Raw genomic sequence first — 18916 nt, 5'->3', positions numbered from 1 at the left:
ATGTTTGAATAAATTTGCCATGAAGACAAGTGCTTATGAAAACTACCCTATATGTACAACTGAGTTGTATACAAACAGTTTTTATTTGGATGTAATTATTATATCTGAAAATAAATGGGAGTTAAATATAATAGGCTTACCACTTTTGTTAATTGCATCCAATATTATAGTGTACCAAATGAGAGGGTTCCCTGTATAGTTTGCAGCATTATTTGGGAGAGATTTTCTTTCCATAAGGAAAACAAACTATCGTCATCGGCCGATATCATTCTGAATAATCGGCTATCGGTATCGGCAGAGACATTTCACATTGGTTTATCTCTTTATACAATACATATGGTTTCAAAGCAGCTTTACATTAATAAAGCAGGAGAGCACAATAAAGTATAATAAAGACAATAAGAGTTAATTGAGTTCTGGCAGGCCAGGTAGTCAAGACGCTGCTAACGCTATTGGCCAACAACACGGTCTCATCAGCTGAGATGCATCAGCTGTTTTGCATCAGCGCATCAGCTGTTCAACTCCCCTCGCTGCTAATGGCTACGATAAAAACAGGGCGCCCTCTTTAAACAGATTCAGTTCGCTCCTAACTGCTGATGCTAGCTTCTTTGCAGCCCGCCACCTCCCCAGCTCCTCCTTGTTGTGTATAACGTGGCATTTGCTTTTCTGTCATCGTTGCTGCTCTGTTCATAGGGGGAATAGTTCAGCTCTCCCAGTCCTAAACTGTGTGAGCGTTCCCTAATGCTGCTGCTGTCCTCTGACTCTCTGCTATTTCATGGTGCTCATGAAAGGTCAGAGGACTCCCTGAACAGAGCCATACCGCCCAAATTTAATTCAGAATTTATCAACTTGAATTGCAATTTATTCAATAAAAAAAATTCCTAAATCATTTTATTGTCATGTGTGTTCTTAACTTAATGGACCTGACAGAAATGCTGTAAAATTCATCAATTATGAAACAAATTCAATTAAAGCTGTAAGTGTAAAGCATCTCTACAGAAGACAATAGTCATTTTCAGGTAAATTTAGTTCAATGCTGTTTCAGTTTAGTTCAGTACCTTTTTTGCAAAGTCCATCAATTGTGAAACGAGCTAAATTCAGCTAAAAGCAGCTTTACAGTCAATAGTGTCATTATTCAGCTCATATCAGTTCAATGTTGATTCAGTTCAGTTCAATAATAGTGTCAATGTTGCAAAATTAGTGTCATTATCCAGCTCAGTTAAGTTCCATTTTCATTCTCAAGAAGAACACAAACCTTTTCACTCCACTAAAGAATTATATCTACTTGTTTGGCATTTCTCTTTGTGTCTTCAAATATTGTAATATACTTAAATGTAATTATCTCATCATTTGCTGTCAGAATATTTGCATCACATTTTTTTGCGTTATTTATGTTGTTTTTGGCATGTGATTGAACAATGAAGCTGATGCAGGGTTTGTGTTACTCTTGTGTAGTTATTGTTTTATTGTGTAACTATTATAAATACATATATTTATGAATTATTTATCATTTAGCATTTTATATATGTTCTACAGTTCACAAAGATATTAATAGTATTTTCAACTGCCATGCACAAGCACACACCCAAACATGTATAATTTTACTCACACACACACACACACACACACACACACACAGAGAGAGAGAGAGAGATTATGGGGAGATATCAAGTTTATCTACTGCGATATAGGAACTGAAATCAGGATTAAAACTGCCACACCTTGAGTGATGCATTAATAATAAACCTCAGAGGATGGTGGGAATGGGCTAATTAGCACAAGCCTCAAATGAAAGACAACCCCCCACCCCACCGCACCCTACCGCAACCACTTTGAACTAAAATGTATGCCACTATCACATTATACTCTCTGCTATCATCAAATCTCAGCCACACCAACATCAGTCAATATATTTACATATTATAATAACCATTTCCCATATTTCAATATGTATTTCTGTTAAATGTCCCTACAAATGAGTGTACCTTATGTGGGGAGTAAGCTAGTGATGTTTTATCTGGTCCGGGAGCCTTGATTAGAGGTAAAGAAAAATATTCATAAATGAATCTCGATTGTATTTTGAGTAAATTCGCAAATTTCAAACAATGATTTTCTAAATGTTCATTAACAACATGATGTTATTGAAAAAAAAAAGCACCCGGACAGTTTAGGAAGTTGCAGTAGAGTGTCCACAAGCAATGGCGAAGAAAAAAAGTGGATTTAAAATGCGACAGAAAAAAGCCAGTCAACCATTTTATTGAAACTATTAATTTAATAATTAACTTGTTTATAACGAATTGCTGAGAACTGCGTCATGTTTGGTGACAAGGTTAGAGGATAATATTTGCTCTTTTAATGGATATGCGCTACATGTTACAGAGTCTATGATGGAAACTACTTACCTTTTTTCTTTATTCTGTTTTTATGTTTCATGCAGATCCAGTACGTTTTTGTTTTCTATGGGGGACAAATATCCACTCCGCCATGCTAAAGGGGAATGCATGCCATATTGGCTATAACTAAGCATTCAAAATAATGACTCATGGCCTAACTGCCAGAGTCAAATTCCCCAAAGGTACACATCAGCGCTGTTGGTGACATTACTCCCTACATCCATTGCCCAAGCTGCATGCCTAAGCAAGGAAGTTTGCTTTTCCTCAACTCACCTTGCAGGGGCAAACAGAAGGGCTTGGCCCCAGGGCAAAGCTCAAAGGCTTGGAATCACTTACCTACTGAAAGATTCCTTTAAGGGAATATGGCCAGAGACAAAAAGAGACCCTGGCCTGTCACTTCAGGGGGACATAAAGCATCAACCCGTAGAATCAACAGGGAGGCTGACTTCCACTTTCCTAGCTTAGTCAGCCTACAACCTGTCTGCCTATGCAGAATCTCTAGATTCTTCACTCTCACAGAGGCCTCCAATGAGAAGGTATTACAAAAGGCAATAACCACTCCACACTAGGGATGGGTACTGGTGAGAGTTTTTTTCATTTCCTGAAAGAGCAACACGGGTGCGTTTGCGTATTTTTCAAGATGTCATTCCACCTGTGCGTTTCTGGATGCGGTCGTTCCCTGTCCCCCTCTGACGGTCACATAACAGGCAATTTCCACCAACTGCGGAACGGCTGCGGATCCGCTCCGGAACGGCAGCGGTGTCAATAGGTTTCCATTAAAGTCAATGTGTGTATTTTCACTAACTGCGGAACGGCTGCGTTCCGACTCCGTCCCAGCTCCGGCGATCCACAGTCCTCCGGAGCAGATACGCAGAGCTTCTATTTTTGCCAGATGCCAGAGAGCTCTGCAGCAATTCAGCACAGGGCAGATTGTGCGGGACAGGAAGTTGAGCACAGAAACAAAATAAAACATCCTGTTCATTTTCAAAATAAAATACACCGTGCTCACGGCGGATCATATTTCCCTGCACTACACCTTGAAAACGTCACTGAGTGGGTCTTGCGGAACAGCAGTGACTTCCCTGGCCTAAGCCCTGTCCTATCTCGCCTCAATAATGCGGGGGGATCATTAGGCTTTTGTCTAGGCACTGGAAGGTGGCAGCACTAGTGGCGTTTTAATAGGGATCCCAATCAGTCGACACGTCGACTACGTCGAACGTGAGCAACTGAAAGGGAACGTCTCGGTTACGTCCCGTTGCCACTATTGCTGGACCACCCCTGACTCCGGGCTCCGCTCGGCTCATCAGTGGAAAACAAGTGGTGCGGAAAACACATCCACTTCCGTATTTATACCCGCCCTGTGGGGCAGAGCATGGATGCAAAGCTCGCACGCCAATGTGTGCATTGGCTCGTTTTATCAATACTCGAAGATGACAGGCTCCCTAAGCGTGATCCCAATCAGTCGACACGTCGACTACATCTCCGTTCCATCCTTCAGGGAATGAGGGTTACATGCATAACCAAGACGATCTCTCTCACGCAAAGCTACAGCGCGCACAACACGAAAGTTCCTGCTTAATGAGTGATGATGGCTGAGAGAACTAAACATTCAAATTTCTGATTACACTTTAGGCCTGTGATATTATCTAATTTCAAGGATTATAAAAAGAAGATATTTGAGATAAAATTGTTTGAATGTAGCCGCATTCCGCTTAGCGCAACTTCCTTCCGTTCACATCGGTGCGCATTGGTTCCTACCTAAAACCCAAACTTAACATCAGAATCAGCACAATCCGTGATTGTTGTAAAATGCAGTCTCTACTGTTGCTAAATTGCGGGATGTGTTTGATAATAAAAAGAGGTATAAAAGAACAATAATCCGTGCAAGAGACGCTGTTTCCAACTTCAAATTCTGTGTGCGTGTGCGCTCCGAAATGGACCACAAGTAGACAAGCAAATTATACTTTAGGCATTGTGTCACACAAAATATGTGAAATTGACCTGCTTAGAGAGTAGTCACTTAAACACAGTTTATGTCTTAAATGGGTGTAAATAGTTGGGAGAATATGATGTGTATTAGTTGATCTGCATTCGGTCTTAAAGGGACAGCAGTCTAATAAATCTGCTGACAATTGCACCATTAATGTGAATCAAACAAAAAGACAAAGAGAAAATGACTCACAGCTCTTGAATAAATAACTTAAGCTTTAATAAGCATTAATCTATCAATTTATACAGTGAAATCTAAGCATTGTTATTTGACATTTGATTACTTTTATTAGATTTCATTTGTAGGCCATATTCCTTACTGTAACAGTAAGGTTAGTACACCTTCCTGAAATTAAGCACTGTTTATTTCATTTGTATCTTTGTTTTATTGTATATTTATTTTATTTATTTGACCATTTGTTTACTTTGTTTGTTTGTTCTTGTTCTTATTGTGTCTTATCTTATGTATGTAAAACCAAAATGCCTGCACACTGGTCCATTTACAAATAAATGTTTTATATCCGTTTTTTTTTTTCAAACATTGCTGTTTCTTTTGCTATATATATTTATTTTACATTTCAGAATATAAATGTCCATGAGGTTCATAACCAGTTAACTTGACAATAAGCATCAGATGTTGCTCTACGAGAGCGGAGTACTCTACATAGCAACCCTCTAGACCGAGGGGAGTACTGACCAAGCTCTGAATTAAGTTTATCAAGGAGGCTCACCAAGAGTCCTACAACTCTATATTGATGCAGAGTTCTAGGGAGCAGAGTACTTAACATAACAACCCTTTATAGCCGGGGAAGTACTAATCAAGCTCAGCCTGAAATCAGCTTGTCAATGTGGCCCATAGTAGGCCAATCAACTCAACAGCGAATTAAGAACTCTTGCAGAAATCTCACAGAGAGAGCCCAACCACTCAAAACTGTCATAAGCATTGGCTTAGAACTGTGCGCGGAGCTCTAGGGAGTGTAGTACTCTGCATAACTACCCTCTAAAACGAGGGGAGTACTAGTCAAACTCAACCCTGCTTGTCAGGGTGGGTACACAGGCCTATAAATTTGAGCTCTAGAAAGTGAATCACTCTACATAATGACCCTCAAAAATGAGGGGAGTACTACAGCACTCAACCATACACACAAAACAGAGCTTAAAAAGTGGAAGCCTCAGCAAAAATGACTCTCTAAACCGAGAGGAACACACTGAAACACACACACACACACACACACACACACACACACACACACACACACACCAACAACAAACTACCCACATATACCCCTATTGCAACACTCTAAATACGTACACGTACGTAACAAGGCCTAACCACACTCTATGCCAGATACTGTATTATCAAAGAGGCTCTTATCCAAAGAGCCATACACCTAGACAAAACTGTCTGTGAAGAGCCCTGGAGAGTGGAGGCTCCAGCAGGATGACTCTCTAGAACAAGAGGAGGCCTAACAACCCTCAGCCCTAAATACAGTTAACTTAGGAAGCTTCAAAAAGAGCCTTCATCTTTATTGCAACTGTCTGTATGGAGCTGTAGGAGCGGAGGCCTCAGCTAAACAACTCTAAAATGAGGCCTAACAACACACTGTACCAGAGACAGTCTCATCCAACAGGCTCCCAAAGAGCCAACATACTGATAACACTGTTTGTGCGGAGTTCTGGAGAGCAGAGGCCTTAGCAGAACAACTCTCTATAACAAGAGGGGGCCTAACGACACTCAACCCTAAAGACAGTTAACAGAGGAGGCTCCCCAAGAGCCTACAACTCCAATACTACTATCTGTACGAGGCTCTGAGAGCAGAGTTCTAGATAGAGCCCTGGGGAGCAAAGGACTCAGCAGGATGACTCTTTAGAACAAGAGGCAGAAATGCTCAACCTTAAAGACAGTTAACAGAGGAGGCTCTTAAGAGCCTACAACTTCAAGGCACTGTCTATACAGAGCACAGGCCTCAGCAGAATTACTCTCCCAAGTGAGAGGAGGCCAAACTACACTCTATACTAAGGACTACTAGCTATGCAGAGCTCAGGGGAGTGGAGACCTCAGCATGACGACCCTCGAAGTAAGAGGAGGCCTGACCATACTCTACCTCAAAGACAGTTAGCCGAGAAGGCACAACAACGAGCCTATGACTTCAGATGTACTGTTTGAATGGAGCTCTGAGAGCGGAGGCCTCAACAAACTGATTCTCTAAAATGAAGGGAGACCTAAATTCACTGGGTACTAGAGCATCGCGTTTGTGAAAAAAATAAAATAAATTGTCACTGAAATAAGGTCATGAAACCCATACTGATTATTTCTTCACAAGACTTTTGAAAATTGTATCACGTAGCCTAGAATATTTGCTTCAAAACTATGTGAAAATCATCCTGCGTACTCATTCAGATAAAACAATATATTGATTTAAAATTTGTAAGACATGTTTTGTGGAAGAAAGCTTTATGCGAGGAGGTGTGAATCATCATGAATATTGATGTGTTTCACACCTGAGAAAGACAAAGACCCTCCCATAATGGCCCTATCAGGTGCTATCAGGCCCTATCATTATGAGGAACCTTGCACAAAGAATGAGGAGATATTTAAAAACACAACATAATCCAAAGATACACAATAAAGGACAAAAAAGCATGTTATTGAACACACTGATCTAAAGACAGAGACTTGAACAGTCACACACCTTTGTGCCATTCCTGAAACATAGTACATACCTGTCATTTCCAAGGTGTTTGATTTTTCATTTTACCATGTTCATGTACAGAGACTCATGTGCATGTTTAAATCAGAAGGACTCATCAGTGGCATCTGGCCCCTGTAAAAAAAAAAAAAAAAAAAAAAAAAAACCAACACAACTGTGAGCATGCTGATATCAAGAGAAACTATAGGGCTGCACGATTTTGGGAATAAATTTTAGATTTTTCTGGTTAAAATTGCGATTTAAAATTGACAAAATACATACATATACATATACATACTATATATATATACATAGACACAGCTGAACTAAATGAACTAATGAGGATGGTGATCATGGAAACAAGGAGTGGCGGGAAACTGAACACAATGAACACAGAAGGTCCAGAAACAGACAGACATGTAACACACACACACACACACACACACACTTAATTGAGAACTGATGCCATGGGCCAAATTTAAATAAAAACTAAAATATAAAATTCAAAAAGGGCAGGTGCTTGAGCACCACTTGGAGTCTTATAAATTACTCATTACCAGGTGGTAAGGGTCATTCTGGGTGGGTACATACTAGGCCTGGGTATTGACACAAATTTTAAATTTTCGATTCAATTTCGATTTATAAGCTTTCGATTAGATTCCGATTAAGTTCGATTCCATACAGATTGTTCTGGATATATATCAGGTACAGTACATGGCAAATTTTCTCAAGGAAAAAAAAATCTCTCAAAACTAATGCTGTAAACTATACAGGAAGTCAGTTGGTACTACATTACCATAATATTGAAGGTTAAAATTAGTTTGTATACAAACACTTAAATTACACTTAAGGAAGTTTAAATGTTAAATGTTATGAATTTTTCAAACAATATAGATCAAACATACATTAAATATTGAAGAACAGTAAAAAAATATAATGAATAGGTAATATGGTGTATATATTTAGCAAAATGCATCTCTCTAGAGTTCCTTTTTCTAGCAGACTAACGAGTTTATGGTCATTGAATGGCCTTTCTGAGGTAAATGTAACATTACGTGACATTGTTTACAAGCTGTTTTATTGACGTCTTTCCGCAGTTGAATCGCAATTACATGAGACATGATATGGATTTCGGTAATTTACCGGATTTCTGATGTTCATTAATTTTTATTTCTCACTGTAACTAGTAATAAAGCGGAAGAGACGATCCGTTCACATGTGCTTTGTGCTACTGCTTCGCTTGATCTGAGCAGCGATCTGATATGCCACATTAAAGAGCGCCAAAACAGTATTTATAGACCTAATTCAGAGCAGCGCCATGACAGGTATGAAAGTGAGGCTGTGAAGGATAAACTTAACGTTTTTTCAATGTCATCCGCTATAAGATCACTTATAATTTTTCACAGCTCATGTTGTCTGAAGTTTTTTGTCTACAGAAATTTCTAGTAAAGATACTGAATATAGATATTGATACTAAGAATAAAGATATTGAAAACAAATAAATAAATAAATGTACAACTCACCGAAGAGATGTATGTCCATCCCTCACAGGCACTTTCATTCCGGTTAAAAATCAAAGATGGCACTGCTGTGAATAAGGTATATTGTTTGAATTTCATAAATAAAATGGATAGAATTTAAAATCTGAGACTGTTTCATATCAAAAGTAACAAAGTTTATTGTGATTTTTTGGATGGGAGGAATTTCAGATTTGACTTGATCATATATCTTGTTCTTGTCAGTCACTTGGTTTGTGTGCTGTTTTTATGTGATTATGTAGAATCAACTGAACTATATGTTTAGAAGAAAAAAAGAAGAAAAAAAATGAGAGTTTTTTAAAAATCACTATAATCTTCTTTTGCTTCATGTCCTTGTAATGCCCAGTTTATGGTGGATTAGATTTTGATGCCATGGATGGTCTTGTCATGTTTTTTTTTTTGTTTTTTTTTTTTGCTTTCTTTAAAGGAAAGTTTACTTTAAGGCTTAATAAAGCACCACGAATATAAGATGAATGTGCATTCAGCTCACTGATTATTTAAAAAAAAAAAAACCATAATATTTAAGCTTTTTACACTAAAACCAAGGCGACTGTCATTGCTCTTCTTTGGGCATGCGCACTAATTTATATTGCGATTGTAATACAGCCCCATTTATTTATCTTAATTTTACATTTGATATAATTAATTGTTGGCTTTAATTCAACTCACAAACCCACTGAAGTTCCCTCACAAACCTCCAAGGCTTAGCAAACCCCAGTTTAGGAAACTCTGATATAGGCCATTACTGACAACGGTACTCACACTTTGTAGTTTTCCTATCTGAAAATTGGATGACATGGAGAAAGCACAATAGTTTCAGAAGGCATGAGGCTTTCATTCTATTCAATTTTTAATGGCTATTTTGTTTTTAGTTGGATTTTAAAGAGGCTACATGCAACTTTTTCCCCAAAATAAACGTAACAATAGCCTTTTTATTTGACCATTTATGACTCAAACATCTCCTGATGGGCATACTGACACCTTGTCAGCTCACAGTGGGTGCACCTATAAGCCTGCATCCTATTTTTCCTATTTTCTGTCGGGTCGGATTTTTCGCGCGCTGTCTGCGGATGTGACGTCAAGCGCGTTCATGTTAAACGTTTCAGATCACTCTGCCACCACCGCTAGTAAGCAAACAAACTTAGTTTCTCAAACAATATATGTATTTGACTTTTCTTACCTCTGTAACATAATGTTGACTTCTTTGCAGCGGATGATTGCGAGCAGAAAGGAAGAGCAGTTCCGTTTTTTGGCCACAGGTGTCAGTCGCGAGTTTAAATTTCAGAAAATCGCATGTAGCCTCTTTAATGTCCATATTATATCATTATAATGATTTCTGTAGCAACATAGATGCAAGTGTTAAATGTTGTACAAATGTTGTATATATATAAGCCCTTACTTACACATGTCTGTAATATTAAAGGTTATAATTAACAACAGAGCCCAAACTATTACATTTAGTTGCTATTTATTTTTAGATATTATAATCAACACTCATAAAAATTGTATGCAAAAACATAAAAATTGTATGCAAACATGTAAATTGTATACAAGGCAGTTTTTGCATTAACTTCTAAATCTAATTATAAAATTATGTTAAAATATATTCATTTACACAGTGGCCATCATAACTTGTTTTCATGACAGATTTATTTAAACATGCATTAAATAATCAAGACAGTTTAAGTAAAATATAATCAATACATAGGCTAATATAGTGCATATGTTTAGTGAAAGAGTTAATTTCTCTAGCGAACTAACAAGCTGTGGACACTGCCTGAGATAAATGTAGATGCTACGTGACATTGTTTACAAGCTGTTTTATTGACGTCTTTCCCTGGTTGAGCGATTACATAAGGTACCTTTCAGTCAGTTGTACTGTATCTTTCAACATACCTTCAAATGTTCATTCATGTTTATTTTGTAACTAGCATTAAAGAGGAAGGGATTATTGCGTTCTCTCGCGCTCTGCGCTGCAGTTTGAACTGAGGCATCTATACAGTGATCTGTCACGCCACATCAAAGAACATCAAAAGTGCATTTATTGTTTGATTTCGTGATAAAATGGAAACATTTTTGAGAGATGAGACTTTGTTTATTATCGAAAGAAACAAAACACAGAGCTTATTGCGATTATTGGTGGTTAATGGTGGTTAAAAGTGGTTAATGGGCTACAACTCTGTATTTGTCGGTACACGTGTACTGAACCGAAAGACACGTACCGAAATTTGTAATGTTACACCCCTAATATATATATATATATATATATATATATATATATATATATATATATATATATACAGTACAGGTCAAAAGTTTGGAAACATTACGTTTTTTATATATTTTTGAAAGAAGTCTCTAATGCTTATCAAGGCTGCGTTTATTTGATAAAAAATACAGAAAAAAAAACGGAAAAAAAACAGTAATATTGTGAAATATTATTACAACTTAAAATAATAGTTTTCTATTTGAATATACTTTAAAAAATAATTTATTCCTGTGATGCAAAGCTGAATTTTCAGCATCATTACTCCAGTCTTCAGTGTCACATGTGACATCCAGTCTATCACATGATCCTTTAGAAATCATTCTAATATTCTGATTTATTATGAGTGTTGGAAACAGTTCTGCTGCCTAATATATTTGATGAATAAAAGGTTAAAAAGAACTGCATTTATTCAATTTTTATTTATTTTTATTTTATTTTATTTTTTTACTTTTTATTCATCAAAGTATCCTAAAAAAGTATCACAGGTTATGAAAAAATATTAAGCAGCAGAACTGTTTCCAACTTTGATAATGAATCATCATATTAGAATGATTTCTAAAGGATCATGTGATAGACTGGAGTAATGATCCTGAAAATTCAGCTTTGCATAAATGACTAAATGTATTTGTGGTAATTATTTGTTGATGATATGCTGATGTTATAGTTGTTGTGTAGTCACAATTTAATTAATTAAATCTATTTTATCTCAAAAGTAAAGTGCAAAAAAGAAAGTAATCCTCAGTCACAGGAAGATTCTAAAATAAATGTGGACTATAGTAAAAAACGTCTCAGTTTATATTGTAACACTTGTTCCCTGAAGGAGGGAATGGATACATTACGTCGATGACTGACGTTATGAGGTCTCACTTGGAGCCCAATCACCTTCGGGTAGTATCAAGGGTCAATGGCGAGTGAGATTTGCATGGCAAACCACTCCCCAGGACATACGGGTATAAAAAGTGGACTGCAACTCAGGTTTGTGCTGAGGAGTTCAGCATGTGGTACAGGGTTGTGGAAGGACGGGACGTAACGACTCTGTTCCCTCCTTTACGGGAACAAGGTTTATAATAGTAACCAAGACGTTCCATTTCAGTCAGTCACGTTTGATGTTTCTTCAAAAAGACTGAAGTTATGGGGTCCCTTTGGAAACTGCTTAACCTTCCCAGCGACTCATGTAAGTCAAACATACCTCTGTACCTGGTGGCACGGAAGGACAGAACTTTCCAAGGGGAAGGTTGATAGCTGATGTTCCTTTGTGTTTTACCCTATTCAGCCATGACTGGTTGGACAAAACTGGGGAAGCGTGCTGAGTCCAGATTGAAAGGGACGCTACGAAGGCCACATCCAATCCATAGGGAGGAGCGTGTGGAAATAAACATATGGTCTGACCCATGGGGCAGTGTTACATATGTAAGATCTCTGCGGTAGGTTCTTCCTAGACAAGGATGGAACCACTACAGATGCAGGGACAGGGCAGAGCAGAATCTGCCCAGGGAAAGACACTGGTTTACAGACAGGGAAACCATACCATGGAAGAATACACATGTGGGATTCTTCCCACAGTTCCCAAGAGGGAATCACAATATAGGGACATCTAGCCCAGCACAGGGGCTGACCAACCAGGCATGCATCTCAAGTACGTGGGCCTGGCGTCGGACGCCTCTGCTGCGTCTGACTGCCAAAGGATGCTCGGAGGAAATTCAACCCAGGGTTCGCCAGGTGGAGAGGCAACACTCCAAATGACCGAAAATGCCTGCAGGGCCCCCACCCTCTTAATGGATGTGAGCACTGTCTTAAGGGACAGGGATCTTAAGCTTGGTTGACTGTTCAACCAACGGCTCAAGGGCACCGCTCGGACCAATACGTGCTTGTCCTGCAGCAACAGACAAAACCGGCACAGGGCCAGCAGTACAGCTAGTAACTCGAGACAGTTAATATGCCACTGCAGTCAAGGTCCTGTCCAGGAGCCCAAGGCGGCGTGCTCGTTGCATACGGCACCCAAGCCTATTCTTGAGGCATCTGTCGTGACAACAACGTGCCTGGACACTTGTTCTAAGGGCACTCCGGCCCGTAGAAAGGCAAGGTCTGACCAAGGGCATCACTTTTTTCCACCTTTGTTGCCACTGGCTTGGCTTTCTTAGTTGGGGAATTAAATTTAACATTTATTTAATATTCACCAATAATATTGATCTGCCTGCATTGACACTAGTATACAAGAACTGAACTGAGCTGGACGATGACATCACGGTTTACTCCAGAGCGGCTATATATATATATTAGGGCTGTCAATCGATTAAATTTTTTAATCGATTAATCGCATGATTGTCGTGAGTTAACTCGTGATTAATCGCACATTTTTTTATTTGTTCTAAATATACCTTCAATTAATACTTTTCAAGTTTGTAATACTCTAATCAACATGGGCATGGATAAATATAGATGCTTTATGCAAATGTATGTTTATTATTGAAACCATAGTCAATAGAGCATGAAGACGAGACATGTTTCAAAGGTCATAGGTGTTTTTTCAAAGAACTTGTTCATGTCTATTAGACACATGTAGAAAGAACAAAGAAATACCATGTTCCCATTACTTCTCTTTCTTTGCACTGAGCAATTTACTAACAAAAAAATGTTTAGATTTTTGCATGACAGGGCAGTCAAATGTACATTTAGCATTTATTATTACATTGTAGTTTGTCTCTCTCTGTGCCCATTTTGATGAAGCTAAATTCTCAGTATATTTTACTGTTTCTGTTGTCAAACAACGGAATGAATTTGAAATGGTGACTGAAACCCGACCCAATAAACATAACCAGCTCTCCCTTCCAAGACGTTAATCTGCACAAAAATTCTGATAATCGAGCCGTCGTCTGGTGAAATCAAATACACATAAGCTAAAGACAATATCCGTGTATATTTGTAAAATTAGAGAAGCAACATAATATCTGTTTAACTGAATTAAAGCGCTGCTTTAGAGAGAGGGGCGCGCGCGCGCGCGCGCGCTGAGAGAGCAGTACCAGCGGTACCGGTAGATTCTCAGAAACTAAATAAGGTTTGGGCGCTTTGTTGAAGGAAAAAAAAAATCGCTAAAGGGGTCTGCAATGTCGCTAAGTTGCCAACACTGTGTATCTCCATTTCTCCAACTAGGGGTTGGGCCACGGGTCAAACAGAAAATATGCGCTGCGTTAATCGCCCGTTAAAAAAATTAGTGCCGTTAATATGATTTTGCGTTAACGCGTTATTAACGCGCTAACTTTGACAGCCCTAATATATATATATATAAATTAACTAAATTAATAACTTTTTTAAAACAAAAATGAAACATCACTGAAACGCTATTTTCTTCTGAAAACAAACTTTTTTGCATTATATTCCTGTTATCTCTGTAAATCTGCTTTGAAACTATCTGTATTTTAAAAAGCGCTATATAAATAAATGTGACTTGACTTTACTTGACAGACCGGTGTGATGATCACCGATGTGTGCTGGAGCGCCATGCCACGTAGCCAGTGCTGAAGCGGTCTCATAAGCATCAATCCAAGCGTTATGACCACAGCTGCGGATGTCATATGCCCCAGGAGCCTCTGAAATTGTTTCAGTGGAACCGCTGTACTGTTCTTGAATTAATTTAGAGAGTTCAGCACTGACTGGGCTCGCTCGTTTGTGAGATGCACCATCATATTGACCAAATCAAACTCCATACCGAGAAAAGGGATACTCTGCACAGGGGAAAGTTTGCTCTCTTTCCAGCTGACCTGATGGCCCAGATGGCTGAGTTGCCTTAGCACCAGGTTTATGTGTTTGCACAACTGATCTCGAGAGTGAGCTAGAATGAGCCAGTTGTCGAGATTGCAAATGAGAATGCAAATGCCCACTTCCCTTGGCGGGGCAAAGGAAGCCTCTGTGACCTTTGTAAAAATGCAGGGAGACAGGAACAGCCCAAATGGGAGGACCTTGTATTGGTATGCCCGACCCTCGAAAGCAAACAGTAGGAACGGTCTGTGTCGAGGCAAAATCGAAACATGGAAGTACGAGTTCTTCAGGCTGATTGCTGCAAACCAATGTTGAGGGTGAACGCACGTGAGGATGTGTTTCTGCATTAACGTCTTGAACGGGAGCTTGTGATGGGCCCGGTTTAAGACACGCAGATCCAACATTGGCCGTACAATGAAGTATGGGCACCACCTTTCTTGGGTACAATGAAGTATGGGCTGTAAAACCCTGACTTTATCTCAGCTGGAGGGACCGGCTTTATTGTGTCCTTTGCCAGCAATGTCTGCACGCAGGACAGGGGCATCTTTGTCTGCCACTGAGGTAAACAGGACACCGCTGAACTGAATTGCATGACCGAGTCGGATGAGCCAACGAGACGGGCTGGGAAGCACTAGCCAAGCCCCCAGACACTGCAAGTGGCACCAGCGGAACTACAGATGTAGAACTACAGATGTACCCACGGAGGGGCAGCTAGGTGAGGCAGTGAGTGTGGTGTGACTCTTACCTGGTTTTACGGAAGTGTCAAAGGTTTGGCTGGAGATGCTTGAGGCGGCATCACGGCCTCAAACTGAAAAGTCCTGCACTGTGGCGAGAGAAGAGGGGGTCGAGAGTGAGGAAGTGCAGTGTCGCATCTCCTCTCACATTGCACCTCATGTGACCCAGAGATTGAGGAAACATCTTTTATTGAAACTTTGGCAGAACAGAAATAAACTTTTATCAAAAACAAAAGATTCTCCACCGATCCCTCCTCCTGGAAAACAGTAGTTCCCTCCATCTCTGGGTCACCTATCTCACGGATGTTGCTTTGACGACTGCTTGGAGGGTTAAATAGCGGCTGAGATGCGTCGCCTTCCTGCGGGTTGCTCGAAGTTGCAGCCTAGATGTTGCCTGCTGCTTGGGCCACACAAGAGCAGATGTAGATGCCGCAGGGGGACGCCCTTGGTGGCGGGCAGGTGGATGGGCAGCCCTCGGCGGTCTGGTACCAGCAGAATCCTGGTGGGGTAAGGTGTGCTTGATCGCCTCCGTCTGCCTCTGTAATGCAGATAACTTCTGGGCAAATTCCTCCATGCGAAGGACCCGCAGACTCATCAGAAAGCTTCACAGCCTGTGTGGGAGGCGTGGGAAGCCCATTGGAACTGGCCCGGTAGGAGAGCTCCCACTATAATCCGCAGATCATCCTGCCTATTAACCGAAGTGGTTCTCTGTGGTGCAGAGAGACCAGCACGGGGAAGAACGGAGGGGACTCCACCTTTATCAAGGTATTGGAGTCTCAATCTTAACATCACAATGTCATGTTCCCACAGTGAGAACAGACAGGGACAGGAAGCTACCGCATCCCGAAACACACAGGTGAAATGCCATCTTGAAAAAGACACGATACCCGTGCTTTGCTCTTTTAGGGAAACTGCTTATTTCTGTTGAAGCACCCAGGGGTGAGATCGCTGCACTGTGCAATCATGGGGCAAAAACACAACTGAATACACCTTATCTCCAACCATAGAACTTCTCCTCTCAAGTGAAGGCAGATTGTCAGAGTGCTGTAAAAACAACCTGAATGTTGAATGAGCTGAATGAGTGAGTTGCCGGCCATCTTAAATAGCCGTATGTCCGGGGGAGTGGCTTGTCATGCAAATCTTACTCGCCAATCTTCATTAGCCCATTTTCTTACTACCAGAAGGTGATTGGGCTCCCAAGTGAGACCCCATAACATCAGTCATCAACGTAACCTTGACCGTGACTGACTGAAAGGGAATGAAAATTCTGTCATAATTTACTCACCCTCATCCCTTTCTAAACCGGTATAATTTTTGTTCTTTTGTGGAACACAAAAAAAGTTTAGCAGAATAATAGGAACATATAAAAGGAATATATTTCGGAAGCAGCGCAAGCATGAATACAGTATCTCACAAAAGTGAGTACACCCCTCACATTTCAGCAAACATTTTAGTATGTCTTCTCAAGGGACAATACTATAGAAATGAAACTTGGATATATTTTAGATTAGTCATTGTGCTGCTTGTATAGCAGTGTATATTTACTGTCCTCTGAAAATAACTCAACATACAGCCATTATTGTCAAAATAGCTGGCAACAAAAGTGTGTACACCCTAAGTGAACATCTCAAAACTGTGTCCAAAGTGTCAATATTTTGTGTGAGCACCATTGTTATCTAGCACTGCCTTAATCCTCCTGGACATGGAATTCACCAGAGTTGCACAGGTTGTTGCTGGAACCCTCTTCCACTCCTCCATAATGTCACAGTACATATTGGAATCCATGTTTCCCTCAATGAAGTGCAGCTCCGCAGTACCAGCAGCACTCATGCAGCCCCAGACCATGATGCTACCACCACCATGCTTGACTGTAGGCAAGACACAATTTTCTTGGTACTCCTCACCAGGGCATTGCCACACATTCTGGACACCATCTGAGCCAAACAAGTTTATCTTAGTCTCATCAGACCACAGGACATGGTTCCAGTAATTCATGCTCTTGGACAGGTTGCTTTCAGCAAACTGTTTGCAGGCTTTCTTGTGAGCCAGCTTCAGAAGAGGCTTCCTTCTGGGACAACAGCCATGCAAACCAACTTGTTGCAGTGTGCGGCGTATGGTCTGAGCACTAACAAGCTGACCTTGCTGGCAGCACTCATGTGTCTATTTTTTTAAGCCAGCTTCTGCACCTGACGCACAGCACGAGGACTCAGCTTTTTTGATTATTGACCCTTGTGAGGCCTGTTACGAGTGGAACCTGTCTTGGAAAACCTCTGTATGACCCTGGCCACTGTACTGTAACTCAGTTTCAGCCTAGATTTACAGTAAATATATACTGCTATACAAGCAGCACATTGACTAAAATATATCCAAGTTTCATTTCTATTGTATTGTCCCTTGAGTAGATATACTAAAATGTTTGCTAAAATGTGAGGGGTGTACTCACTTTTGTGAGATACTGTAGTACGTCAGAAATAGAATGGTTTATCTAGTTCCTGTTGATTCTCAGACTTAATCTTCTGACTTATTCTCTCTCTCTTTCTGTGTCTTTTTAATCTGTGTAGGACCCTAGGAGTAAGCACAAATTTAAGATCCACACTTATGGCAGTCCCACGTTCTGTGACCACTGTGGATCTCTTCTATATGGGCTCTTACACCAAGGAATGAAATGTGACTGTAAGTACAATACTAAACATTTTAGCTCAGAGGAAGCAATTTAAGATCATTTAAGAAGTTATTTTAGATGTAGCCCATAACTATATCGATATACAGTATATGCAGTAATCATTTGATTAATTATTGGAATATTTTATACTTTAAAATAAATGTTAAAATGTTACATGCAAGATATAATGTGTTCACAGCCTGTGATATGAACGTCCATAAGCAGTGTGTGATGAATGTGCCAAGCCTTTGTGGAATGGACTTCAAAGAGAGACGAGGGCGTCTTTACATGAAGATTGAGGTGATCGGAGACAAAATGCATGTCACAGGTGAGTTTCGCTGTTTTTCCATGACCAAAGATACAAAAAGATTTAGATGTTTGTTGTCAAATTATAAATCCTTAAATAACATTAGAACTGTTTACTTTGTATTAAAAAACGTTTTTCCTTTTTAATCATAAAATATTATATATATATATATATATATATATATATATATATATATATATATATACAGTGGTGTGAAAAAGTGTTTGCCCCCTTGGTAAGTATGATCAAATATGGCTGTAAAAAATAAATCTGCATTTTTAATCCTTTTGATATTTTATTTAAAAAATGTGCAAAAATCTAACCTCTCATTGAAGGGGGGCCTAATTTTCTGCCAGAGGTCCTGGACATCTTGTTCAGATACATGGCATCACGGATTCGATCAAATACCAACAGATAAAAAATCTAAACCGGACAGCCTGTGCTATAAATCTTATAACAGAGAACAGGATGGAGAGATTCTGTATGGAGGAATGGTCTCTGATCTCTTGTCAGGTGTTCTCCAAACTCATCAGGCATTATAGGAGAAAACTCAGAGCTGTTATCTTGGAAAAAAGAGG

The 18916-nt window shown here is 39.7% G+C and overlaps 1 protein-coding gene across 1 annotated transcript in view; it reads left to right on the top strand.

Moving 5' to 3' along the window:
* The window catches only part of prkcaa (protein kinase C, alpha, a), a 215262-nt gene that overhangs the window by 99173 nt on the left and 97173 nt on the right, over nt 1-18916 (top strand). The window contains exons 4-5 of the mRNA XM_084127788.1: nt 17931-18042; nt 18231-18359. Of these exons, the coding sequence (XP_083983914.1) occupies nt 17931-18042; nt 18231-18359 (241 nt within the window). The remainder of the gene's footprint in view (nt 1-17930; nt 18043-18230; nt 18360-18916) is intronic.

Source organism: Abramis brama, assembly GCF_963993115.1.
Source record: "Abramis brama genome assembly, chromosome: 11".
In the NCBI taxonomy this organism is placed as follows: domain Eukaryota; kingdom Metazoa; phylum Chordata; class Actinopteri; order Cypriniformes; family Leuciscidae; genus Abramis; species Abramis brama.
This window is presented reverse-complemented; position numbering and strand designations above follow the sequence as displayed.